This window comes from Phascolarctos cinereus, unplaced genomic scaffold (genome assembly GCF_003287225.1).
Source record: "Phascolarctos cinereus isolate Bilbo 61053 unplaced genomic scaffold, phaCin_HiC Scaffold_726;HRSCAF=1367, whole genome shotgun sequence".
Taxonomy (NCBI): Eukaryota; Metazoa; Chordata; class Mammalia; order Diprotodontia; family Phascolarctidae; genus Phascolarctos; species Phascolarctos cinereus.
The window spans coordinates 411,307,453-411,320,228 of NW_027556098.1; the positions used below are offsets into that span (position 1 = coordinate 411,307,453).

General features: G+C 40.8%; 1 protein-coding gene across 1 annotated transcript in view; it reads right to left on the minus strand.

Moving 5' to 3' along the window:
• Window positions 1-1,549: 1,549 nt before the first annotated feature.
• Window positions 1,550-12,776, minus strand: part of LOC144454176 (uncharacterized) — a 47,817-nt gene continuing 36,590 nt past the window's right edge. The window contains exon 2 of the mRNA XM_078145850.1: window positions 1,550-5,523. Coding sequence (XP_078001976.1) covers window positions 3,443-5,371 — 1,929 coding nt within the window. The 5' untranslated portion in view covers window positions 5,372-5,523 and the 3' untranslated portion in view covers window positions 1,550-3,442. The remainder of the gene's footprint in view (window positions 5,524-12,776) is intronic.

The following is a 12,776-nucleotide window of genomic DNA, read 5'->3' on the forward strand; positions in this document are numbered from 1 at the left end:
GGATCTGGCAACATTCCTGGGAGATGATATAACAGGAATTATTGACTCCATTTTAGAGATGAGAAAACTGAGGCTCCCAGGGATGAAGTGAATGTCAGAGGCACAATTTGAAAGTAGATCTCAATGATTCCTGGCTCTTGGCTAACTTTAGGGGAGTTGGTCCACAACTAACTATGCCACTCTATCTTATAGATGCTGGGGCATTTGACTATTGCTCAGGAGAAACTCCAATGGTTATCAATTCCAGGAATTAGAAGGCCCTTCCAGAACTCCAGAGGAAAAAGACCCTGCCTCACATACTTAATTTTAGCCATATCAATCCACTCCCCTGGTCCTCAGGTGGCCCATGTGTAAAATGAGGGAGGTACATGAGCTGGTGGATCAAATGCTGCTTATCATACACCACCCCAGAGGTGGCCTCGGAGCTCTCTCCAAGGTTGACTTCCATGATCTTTGTCAGGTGTGGATGAGAAGTCGGGGCCTGGGCAAAGCTTCTTTATTTCCCTTAGGCCCATTGTCTCCCATCTGTAAGATGAGGGCATCAGACCAGATGACCAGTAAGTCTGCTTTCCTTCTGCAGCACCAGGGCTGGCATGCCCAAGGGGATTGTCAGATGAATTATCCCTTTATCTGTCCCACTGGGAGGGTCAAGAACGAACCTTCAAAGTCATCTTGTCCAACCTCTTCCTTTCACACTTCAGAAAACAAAGGTACAAAGTCACTTGCCAGATGTCACAGAGATGTCCTACAACATCAGCCAGGCCCAGCTCCCCAATCTCTCTCATCTCACTCCATGCCAAAGGACAGACCAAACCTCCCATTCCATCCATCTAGCTGTGTGCTCTGCCCTGGATCTTTGGCATCCTTGGTGATCTTGAGCTTCCTACAACGTGGCGGCTGAAGACATGCTCGGTCACTGAGAAGGCAATGTGGTCTAGTGGAAAGGGCAGTGGATTTGGAGTCAGAAGGCCTGGGTTCAGGGCTTAGCTCTAGCCTTGACTAACTGACAAGTCTCTGACCACTGACAGACGTCTCTTCTTCACACTAGGCATCAGCTTCCCTGGAGACAGGTGCTGTGGTACAACAGGAAGAGAATTGGATTCTCTTCCACATCAAGGGACGTGGGTTCAAGTCCCAGTTCTCCTCATTATCTCTGTGACCTAACCTATCTGGCCTAAAGGTCCCGTTAGCTGTGAAAGAGGGGCTTGGGACAGATGACAATAAAGTCGCTTGCAGTTCTCAGCTTGTGACCAACTGAGACAATCAACATGAAGCATAACGTAAACCTTAATGAGGGCTGGGCTCTCAGCTTTCCAGCTAACGCTCTACTTTCCATCAGCAGTTCTAGTTCGGCTGGACTCCAGGAATGTATCATTGCCTTGGCACCAGGTAACCCTGGGGGCTCCCCCAGCTGAAAGGGTTCCAGCTTCCTTTTCTATGTTGTTTTCCCCCGTTAGTTTATAAGCTCCTCGAGGTCAGGGACAGGACTGTCTTTACAAGTTCATATAGTAGGTTATTGCTGTTAAATAAATCTACCACAACACGGACATTGTAGATATGAAAACCTAGGTTTTATTACATTTATGCACAGGTTCAGGTAGTAGAAAAATGACTCTGAACCAACTTTGAAAAGTCTGGCAAAGTTTTTATACAGACAATTACTGTTAGAGAGGGGAAAATAAGTTCTTAACCTACTACAATTTTTATAGCCTCTTAGACCATAAAGGTCACACAGGCCTAGTAAAACAGATTAATTTTCTCATGCTTCCTTCAATTAAGGTTGAACAAAGCTAAAAAAATTAGTAAACACACTAAGTTACAGATTTAAACACCGAGTTGGGAGAATACCACATTTATACTACTGCAGGGCTACATTTTAAAGAAGTCACAAGGAGAAGGGATTTACATGTCACCAAGAAAACCAAAGGGTCAAGGGTCAGGACAATTCTTCCAGCTAAATCCCCTTGGTAAGCTCAAATTCCTTTTGGCTTCTTACTATCAATGAGTCAGGTGAGGTCAATATCAACAGAAAAAAGGCTTTAGCTAACCAAATGTTACAGGGGCAATGGCATAATAAAAACTGAATAAATGGAAAATGAAAATGTATCATTACAATGCAAATAACTGTGCACAAATAAGCTACAGAGAGGAAAAGTTGGAGGAAATTAACAGAGGGGGAGTTCTAGAATTAAGAAAGTCTTCCTACAGAAGGTACTCCCCCTGTCTCCCCTGGGCCTCTCTCTCTCTCCAGGCAGACTGACTAGTTCCACACTCCTCCCTTCTCCTTCCTTCCCAGGGACACCTGAGGATAACACATAACTAAGCTGAAAGCTCCATCAGATGGCTTCTGGGGAGAAGGAGAGAAGGGTGAGATGAACCTACACCTTTGGATAGGGAAGAGCTGGGTCCAGAATGGGGGCAATATTAAAAATGAAATTGAGAATTCTAATATCTTTTTATGAATTTTCCCCTCTGGTTGGGGTTCACGTTAGGTTTAGGGTCAAGAAGCAAAAGGTACAGGTAATCACAGAGATCTATTGAGTATCAGGTCTGGTTAAAACTGGACACTTAGGGAGGCGGGAAGGTGAGCACTGGGATGGAAACCAGGAACCAGGGGACAGGGAGTCTAGTTCTGCCTCTTCCTCTGACTTACTGTGTCTCTCAGGGCCTCAGTCCCCTCACCTGTATAATGAGGAAGGGAAAGAGGCGGGAACTGATGATCTCTAAGACTTTTCATAACATTCAGAACTGGAAGGGACATTAGAAATAACCCAGGCCAGTCCCATCTCTTCAGGTTGTAGATGGGTAGGCTAAAGGGGAAGTGACTTGGCCAGACACACAGCTAGCAACTGGCAGAGCCAAGAATGCAACCAGACTTCTGTCTTCAGGTCCACGACTTTCTGCCATCCTCCACTGCCTCCAATGACTTGCATTTGGCAATGGCTTAAAGATGAGACTCTCCTGGGGTAAGTGTTGGAGAACCTGCCCATTGCAGGATCCATAATTGGCTCTGGACTTTGGGCAGGCTTGTGCTGGAGTCACCTCAAGCCACATACAAACAGACAAACCTAAGTTAGATTTCATAACTAACTTGAAAAGGAGGGGGGGGAAGCAAACTTCCCATCTGAGAAGGAAAAGAAAAGTTCCTACAGAAATGGAATAGCACATGGGAGTCTTTCCACAGGGATCAGAGACCTGTGGTTGACTAGAAGTCAGCCCTTCACCCAGCAGAATCCAACATTGCAGGACTTCTGCCCAAGATCAGTGTCTGAATGGAGGCAGACTGTTCAGCTCCCATATTCCAGGAATCTCTTCAGTAAGAATTCTCTGGTAAACAACAAGATTTGAGTTCTTGCTGAAAGCATTCTTACTTGTGTAACTCATCTGTATGAAAACTCTGGTGCTTAGCAAGGGATGATCTGTCACTGAAGGCTTCCCCACACTAATTACATAAAAAAGGCTTCTCTTCAGTATGACTTGTCTGGTGTGCAACAAGGTCAGAGTTTTGAATGAATGATTTCCCACACTCATTAGATTTATAAGGCTTCTCTTCAGTATGAATTCTCTGGTGTTTGAAAAGTTGTGAGTGTTCACTGAAGGCTTTCTCACAATGACTACATTTATATGGTTTGTCTACAGTATGATTCTTCTGATGCTTATTAAGATTTGACTTCTCAACAAAGGCTTTCCCACATTGATTACATTTATAAGGCTTCTCTTCATCATGAATTCTCTGGTGATTAAAAAGAGCTGATTGTTCAGTGAACGCTTCCCCACACCGATTACATGTATAAGACTTCTCTCCAGTATGAATCTTCTGATGTACAGTAAGATTTGATCTCTGAATAAAGCCTTTTCCACACTCATTACATGTGTAAGGCTTCTCTCCAGTATGAATCTTCTGGTGTACATTAAGATTTGAGCTCCGACTAAAGGCTTTCCCACACTGGTTACATGTATATGGCTTCTCTCCAGTATGAATTCTCTGGTGACTAACAAGGACTGAATTTGTACTGAAGTCTTTCCCACATTCATTACACGTATATGGCTTCTCTCCAGTATGAGTCATCTGATGTACAAGAAGGGTTGAGCTATCAATGAAAGCCTTCCCACAATCATTGCATGTATAAGGCTTCTCTCCAGTGTGAATTCTCTGGTGTCTGAAAAGGGTAGATTTCTGAGTGTAAGCTTTATGACATTTAGTACACTTATAAGGTTTCTCTCCAGTATGACTCTCCTGATGTACATTAAGGTTAGACCTCCTAAGGAAGGCTTTCCCACACTGATTACATTTATAAGGCTTCTCTCCAGTATGAGTTTTCTGATGATTGAAAAAAGATGAACTTTGGGTGAAGGCTTTCCCACACTGATTACACTTGTAAGGCTTCTCTCCAGTGTGAATCTTCTCATGTACCTTAAGGTTTGAGCTCTGAACAAAGGCTTTCCCACACTCATTACATTTATAAGGCTTTTCTTCATTATGAATTTTCTGATGATTTAAAAGGGTTGATCTTTGAGTAAAGACTTTCCCACATTGATCACATTTATAAGCCTTCTCTCCAGTATGAATCTTCTGATGAACAATAAGATTTGAGCTCTGGACAAAGGTTTTCCCACACTCATTACATTTATAAGGTTTTTCTCCAGTATGAATTCTATGATGATTAACAAGGACTGACTTTTTACTGAAGGCTTTCCCACACTCATCACATGTATATGGCTTCTCTCCAGTATGAGTCATCTTATGGCTAATAAGAGTTGAGCTTTCATAGAAGGCCTTCCCACATGTATCACATTTAAAAGGTTTCTCTTCAGTATGAATTTTGTGATGTTTGAAAAGGGTTGACTTCTGAGCAAAGGCTTTACCACATTTAGTACATTCATAAGGTTTGTCTCCAGTATGATTCTTCTGATGTAAATTAAGATTTGATCTCCTAAAGAAGGCTTTTCCACACTTGTCACAACTATAAGGCTTCTCTCCAGTATGAATTCTCTGATGATTGAGAAGAGAAGAACTTAGGGTGAAGGCTTTCTCACACTGATCACATTTATAAGGCTTCTCTCCAGTATGAATCATCTCATGTACCTTAAGGTTTGAGCTTCGACTAAAGGCTTTCCCACACTCGTTACATTTGTAAGGCTTTTCTCCAGTGTGAATTCTCTCATGTCTAAAAAGAGTTGAGCTCTGACCAAAGACTTTCCCACATTCATTACATTTATAAGCCTTCTCAACAGCATGGATTTTTTGATGTTCAGAAATGTTTGAAGATTTAGTGAAAGCTGTGCCATGTTCCTTATGTTCATTTATTTTGTCTCCCTTTTGAATCTTCTGGAGTTTTGTCAGTTTTCTCACATCCCTCTCCTGCTTCATCTCCTGACTCTTTACCTGGCTCTTACTTTCCCCACAGTCCCCACAAGTCTAGCAGAAATGATCAGCACTGCTTCCAATTTTCTCTCTATTGGATGATTCTTCTGGAATGGTCTCTTTCAAAGATCCCTCTGCTCTTTAGCCTAGACTCCAATCTGAAAAACAGTAATATAAGGTATAAATGTCCCCATTTCTGAGAAACTAGGGATGAAGTAATGCAACTGAAAATGGTGCCCAGAGAGACGTAGACCATTGTGGAACATTTTTAACGCCTTTTTATTTTCTCCAGATATATTGAGAAATAACATTTTTTCCTAGTCTACTAACCCTTTCCAGACTTTTCTCTATTTGAAAGTATGTAGAAATAAAGGAATGCAGGCCTTTCGTTTTTTTATTCCTGCTCAAAAACCCAGGCAATGACTGTTGCATATATTTTTTTTCAATTTATAACATTTTTTACTTAAAGTTTTGAGTTCCAAATTCTATCCTTTCCTCCCTTCCCTTCACCCTCCCTTAGGTGGTAAGCAAATATAGATCATACAAGTGTAATTATGTAAAACATTTCCATATTAGTTATTTTACACAGGAAGACTCGAATAAGAGAGAAGTATGAAAGAAAGTAAAAAATAGCACATTTCAGTCTATATTCAATCAATATCAGTTATTTCTCTGGAAGTGGATAGTATGCTTCATCATGAGTCCTTTGGGATTGTCTTGGATCATTGTATTGCTGAGAATTGCTAAGTCATTCAGAGTTCTTCATCAAACAATATTGCTGTTACTGTGTACAACATTATCTTAGTTCTGTTCACTTTACTATGCATCAGTTCATGTAAGTCATTCCAGGTTTTTCTGAAATCATCTTGCTTGTCATTTCTTATAGTAGAACAATTACAATTATATATCACAGCTTGTTTGGTCATACCCCAACTGATGGGCATCTCTTTGATTTCCAATTCTTAGCCACTACAAAATGAGCTGCTATAAATATTTTTGTACATGTATGTCCTTTTCCCCTTTTTTTGGGATGTCTTTGGGATATACACCTAGCAGTGGTATTGCTGGGTCAAAGGGTATGCAGTTTTATAGCCCTTTGGGCATAGTTCCAAATTACTCTCCAGAATGGTTGGATCAGTTCACAACCCCACCAACAGTGCATTAGTTTCCCAGTTTTCCCACATCTTCTCCAATGTCCAACATTTTTCTTTTTTTGTCATATTAGCCAATGTGATAGACGTGAGGTAGTACCTGAGAGTTGTTTTAATTTGCATTTCTCTAATCAATAGTGATTTAGAGCATTTTTTTTCACATGACTATAGATAGCTTCAATTTCTTTGTCTGAAAACTGCTTGTTCATATCCTTTGACCATTTATCAGTTGGGGAATGACTTGTATTTTTATAAATTTGACTTAGTTCTCTATATATTTGAGTAATGAGGTCTTTATCAGAGATACTTGTAAAAAAAATCCCAGTTTTCTGTTTTCCTTATAATTTTGGTTTCATTGGTCTTGTTTGTGCAAAAACTTTTTAATTTTATATAATTAAAATTATCTATTTTACATTTTGTAATGCTCTCTATATCTTTTATGGTCCTAAATTCTTCCCTTATCCATAAATCTGACAGATAAACTATTCCATGCTCTCTTAATTTGTTTATGATATCACCCTTTGTGTGTACATCATGTACCCAATCTGATCTTTTCTTGGTATACAGTGTGAAATGTTGCTCTATACCTAGTTTCTGCCATACTGTTTTCCAGTTTTCCCAGTAGTTTTTGTCAAATAATGAGTTTTTGTTCCAAAAGCTTGGATTTTTGGGTTTATCATATACTAGATTACTATGGCCATTTACTATAATGTAATTTGTACCTAATCTATTCCACTGATCCATGACTCTATTTCTTAGCCAGTACTAGATTGTTTTGTTAATTACCAGTTTATAATACAGCTTGAGATCTAGTATGGCTAGACCACCTTCTTTTGCATTTTTTTTCATTGATTCCCTTAATATCCTTGAGCTTTCATTCTTCCAGATGAATTCTATTATTTTTTCTAGCTCTATAAAATAATTTTTGACAGTTTGATTGGTATGGCACTGCATAGATTTAGGTAGAATTGTCATTTTTATTATATTAACTCAGCCTGCCCATGAGGAATTAATATTTTTCTAATTGTTTAGATATGCCTTTATTTGTGTGAAAAATATTTTATAATTGTATTCATATAGTTCCTGGGTTTGTCTTGGCAGGTAGACTCATAAGTATTTTATATTTTAACACAGACCCTTCTTAAGAACATGGTGAAAGAGTGAAAACCCATTCTTGAACAAAGGTTACCTCTTATCTTTTTAAAAGTCATTGTAGTCCTCATCTCCTCAATGGACTGTGCCAAGACCCACTTAGAAGCCCAGCTCATGTCTCTATTCATAATGGAATCTAGGTCACCTTGGATCTGAAGGAAGACCAGAACAAGCAAAGGGACTGGTCCCTTCAAACCTGGGCTCAGCTCAAGATTCCTAGAACTGCTTCTCCACTCCTGCCCCAGCAGTCTTCTCACAGTAGCTGTGCACCTCCACCACTAAGACCTCACCTCCTCATCTTAGTGAATTTCTCTCCAGAATCTCCATTTCAGGAAGTACCCAACCATGATCAATTCAAACTTAGTCTAGTCCATGATTCCCCTTGTCTACTTTGTCACCTTGCCCCCATCTGCCCCCACTTCCTCCCAGCCCCTTTTATATATGTTCACTTTCCCCACGAGAATGTAAGTTTCTTGAAGGCCAAGAATGCTTTCTTTCTATGTTTGCATTCTCAGTACAAAATATTAGTAGTACCAGTGCCTGGCAAATAATAAATAACTTAATAAATGTTTGGTGAATCTATCAATAAATTGAGCAACTAATATGATAGTGGCTATTGTTTTGGCATGCTGACCCAAAAATGTAGTTTAACATTCTCTTTCTTCCCAAGATTACTATATATGTTATCAAAAATATTCTTGGGTAATGGGACATCTCTGATGGATGGGCTAGCTAGACTACGCCAGATGACAAATTTAGAAATTGTTTCTGTAATGGGAAATCTGTGCTTGAGATAAAATACTCTCTCTCTCTGCTCCCCTCTTCTCCCCCCCCTCTGAAAATGTTTGTTTATTTCAGTTTTGCTAAGTGTTTTCCTTTATTTGACCATGTTAAGAATCCTGTGACAAGGGTACCATGGGGAAAGATATCCCTATTTACAGATGAGGAACAGAAATAATTTTGTAGAGTTTCAAAGTATTTATTGCCCAGGGTAACAGGGTAAGTCCACAACAGATGACACTTATTTGGCAGTTTCTGCGTACAAGAATGCCTTCCTCCTAGTAACTCTGGGTTATGATGGCCATTATTATCTAGCCGATTTTCCATGAGACACCAATTTTAACTTTTTTTCCCAGCCTACACTTATTCCCACCACCCATTCATAATCAAATTTTGGACTTTAGGGTACAAAAGAGACAGAATACTGGAGGTACGGGCCCAAGTGCCACAGAGTACAGAATATTTCTCCCAATCACTCTTTCCTAGGGGCTCTCACGGCATTCACTTTTACGGAACAGATATCCCAGTAATTTGAGTGCTCAATGATAGATCAGGGCACTGGATCAAAAAGCAGTCAATAGCTTTTTCTAGTGGACAGGTTATCTACTGGGGCACCCATGGAGGGAATGTAGAAAGAAAAGAGGAAAAATCAGACCACAATCTTGTGGGACACTCACATTAAGTGGCAATTACACCAATGAAGATTCAGTAAAAGAGATAGCAGGCAAGGGAAAAATGTAACAAATATTTATTAAGCACCTACTATGGTGTCAGGCACTGTGCTAAGTGAGCCCTTTACTGACATTATCTCTTTTGATCCTCAAAACAAAACTGGGAAGTAGCTGCTGTCATATTTTCCACTGACAGTTGAGGAAACCAAGGCAGACAGGGTATAAAGGGTATAATTAAGTTGCCCAGGATCACATAGCTATTAAATGTCTGAGGCTGGGTTTCAAGTCTGATCTTCATAACCACAGGCCCAGTGGTCTATCCACAGTACCACCCAGCTATGAGACAAGATAGAATGAAATCACACAAAAAAACTCAAGAGCAGAGTATATCTGGGCTGATAATCCACCAACAAAAATACTACAGAGAGGTTAACAAAGCAGAGAGCTTAGCAATGCAGACTGTCGTTAGTTCTATTAAGAAAGCATTGCTAACTCTGAAGGGTATAGTCTCACTTAAGGAAAGACTCAAGCACAAAGGTAGGGGGTTCAGAAAACTCCTACATCACAAGACTAGAGATTTTAAAGGTAACTGAGCAGCCTCTGAGTACAAACAGTACCAGAAATGAATCTCCATGGTCACATCCCAAAAAGCCAGCATCTGACCTCTAAATGAACCTGCTGAGAGGGATCCTACCACCTTTCCAGGGAGCCCTTCTAGACCAGGATCAATGTGAGGAAGTTTGTCCTGAAGCAACCCTCTCTTTGCCCCTTTGCAAGTCCCAAGCACTGCTCCAGTCAGTCTTCTGCAGCCAAACACAACACAAAAGCTAAACCTTCTTGCACATGATGGCCCTTTCAATATGGGGAAGCAGCTCTTATTTCCCCACAAATCTTTTCTCCAGGCTCCAAATCCCTCAGTTCTTCAAACAAGCCTCACAGGACAAGGAGTCAAGGCCATCCAGTCCTGGATGCCCTCTTCTGGACACTCCACTTGATCAGTGTCCTCCTCTGGATGCATGGAGTCCAGAGTTGCACACAATACCTGGACGAAGTCTGACAAGAGCAGAGGGCCTGGGTTCTTTGTCTGGCCTAATCCTGGAAGCTGTGTTCCTCTCTATGCAGGTCAAGCTGCTTGGAGCTTTTTTCTCTTATTTCACACTGCTGACTCCTGAAGAGCACAGAATCCCAAAAAACCCTTGCTGTCTACGATCTCCTGTGGAATTTTACCCAATCGTCCAACATCTGCTGATCCTTTTAGATCCTGACTGTCACCCACTGTGTTAGCTACTCTCCCAGATCTGTGTCACTCATCTCTAAGTCCCTCGAGCATACCACGTATGTATGTCTTTACCCAACTCACTGGCTAAAATGTCACACAGCAAAAGAAAAGAGGAGTGGGTCAGTGAAGATTTTTGGTTTTTAGGTATAAAAGGAACCTGAAAGAAGTACAGAAAGACAACTGCTGTGGACATTAAAGCAACTTTTCAGGTACAGAAACAAACAGAAGGAAGTCTAGAGAGAAACAAAGCCACAGAAATGAAGGCATTTTCTTATATACAGAAGGAAACTCAAGGAAATGCAGACAAAAACACAGCTATGAAGCATTCCTTTGGGCACAGGAGGGAACAAAAGGAAATCCAGATAGATACACAGGCACTGACACTGAGGTTTTGTTTTGATTTTAGGTTCAGGGGGGGAAAAAATGGTAACAAATCCAAATAAAAACTCTGCCATAGAAATTGAAGCATTCTTTAAGTGAGAAGAGGAATAGAAGGATATCCAGATAAAAAGACAGCCACTGAAATTGGAACATTCTTTTTAGACCCAGAAGGGAACAGAAAGTAGTCCAGATAGAAACACTGCTGGAGAAACTGCAGGATTCTCGTAGTACAGAAGGAAGTTAGGGAAGAAATAGAAAGGAGACATTTTTAATCTACAGAAAGGAACAGAAAGAAGTTGAGATGGAAACACCGATATAGAAATTGAGGCATACAGAAGGAAATAGTAGAAAGTCAAGCTAGATGGACAGACACAGAAATAGAGGCACAAAGCAACCACTTCCATCCAGCACAAGGTATCTGCTAATTCCTGCTGCCAGCCCAATCTCCCAACTGGGATGTGGAGAAGCTTCTGTCAGAGAAGATCAACTCTCCCTTCAACCTCAGGCCTCCCATCTTCTACTGTGCTTATCCTTTCAGAGTTCAGGGGAGTGCTCTCCCCTTAATGATGAACATTCTCACAACTAGTCATACCCTTGACATCCAGTGATCTGGGATTATTATCATCTGTAAAGTCCTCTAGATCATCACCCAAACCCCATTCCTTACCCCCTACCATTCCTCATTTCCATCTCCCACCATTCTCATACCCCAAAGTTTTATCCTAACTCCATCTGCCCCTTCCACTGTGCCCTTTGGAATACCTGTTCCACAGGCAACAAACTTTCCTTGACCTTAAATCTATTCCTCTACCAGTCCTTCCATCTACTAGCTCTTAATAAAATCCAGTTTCCCCCAATGCCACAGTCTCCCTGGCCCCTCTTCCCAATACTGGCTGCACCTTCATTCATTCTCCTTGGCCTCTGATACTGTCACTTGTAAGAACTTGTGGAAAATTACACCAAAATGTGGTTGCCCAGAGAGGTACATCAGTATTGTATGTCAATTTCATGATGGCATGCCTGCTCCAGTTCTGGATAATGGAAGATGTTCTTGCACTTTCCCTGTCACCAATGGAGTGAAGCAGGGCTGTGTACTTACTCCCATGGTTTTTAGCATGATGTTTTCAGCAATATTGTCAGAAGCCTTCAAGGACAACATCATCAAAGTCAGCTGCTTCACTGATGGTAGATTATTTAGCTTGAAAAGGCTATAAGCCAAGACTAAAGTAGAAGGAGAGTTGGTACATGAATTTTTTGTTCACAGATGATTGTGCACTCAATGCAACCTCTGAAGCTGAGATGCAACAAAGTATGGATCAATGTCCTGCTACTTGTGCTAATTTTGGCCTAACAATTAACACTAAGAAAACACAGGCTCTCCAACAGCCAGCACCATACTATCCATATGTGGAACCACTGGTTACAGCAAAGAGAGAAATTTTTAATACCATGGATAAGTTTATTTACCTTGGCAATATACTTTTCAGAGATAAACAAACAGATGATAAGGTTGATGCACCCATTGCCAGAGCTATCTCAGTGTTCAGGAAAGTACGGGAGAGAAGAGGTATTACACTGCATACCAAACTGAAGGTCTACAGAGCCTTGTGCTGACCTTATTGTCTTGATAACCTGACAGTATACTATTAACATGCCAGGAAACCCAACTGCTTCCATATGAATTGTCTTAGGAATATTCTGAAGATCACCTGGCAGGATAAGATACCAGACACTGAGATCCTTTCTCTAGCCAAACTTCCAAGCATTCAAACTCTACCACAGAGAGTGTAACTTCAATGGGTTGGGCACGCTGTTTAAATGCCAAACATATGTTTGCCTTAAAAGACTATTTTCCAGAGAACTCATGCAAGGCAGGTGCTCACATGGTAGTCAGAAGCAATACAAGGACACTTTCAAGGCATCTCTGAAAAACTTTGGAACTGATTGCATGACATGGGGCTCTATGAGTGAAGCAAAATTGCAGTAGCTCAAAAGAA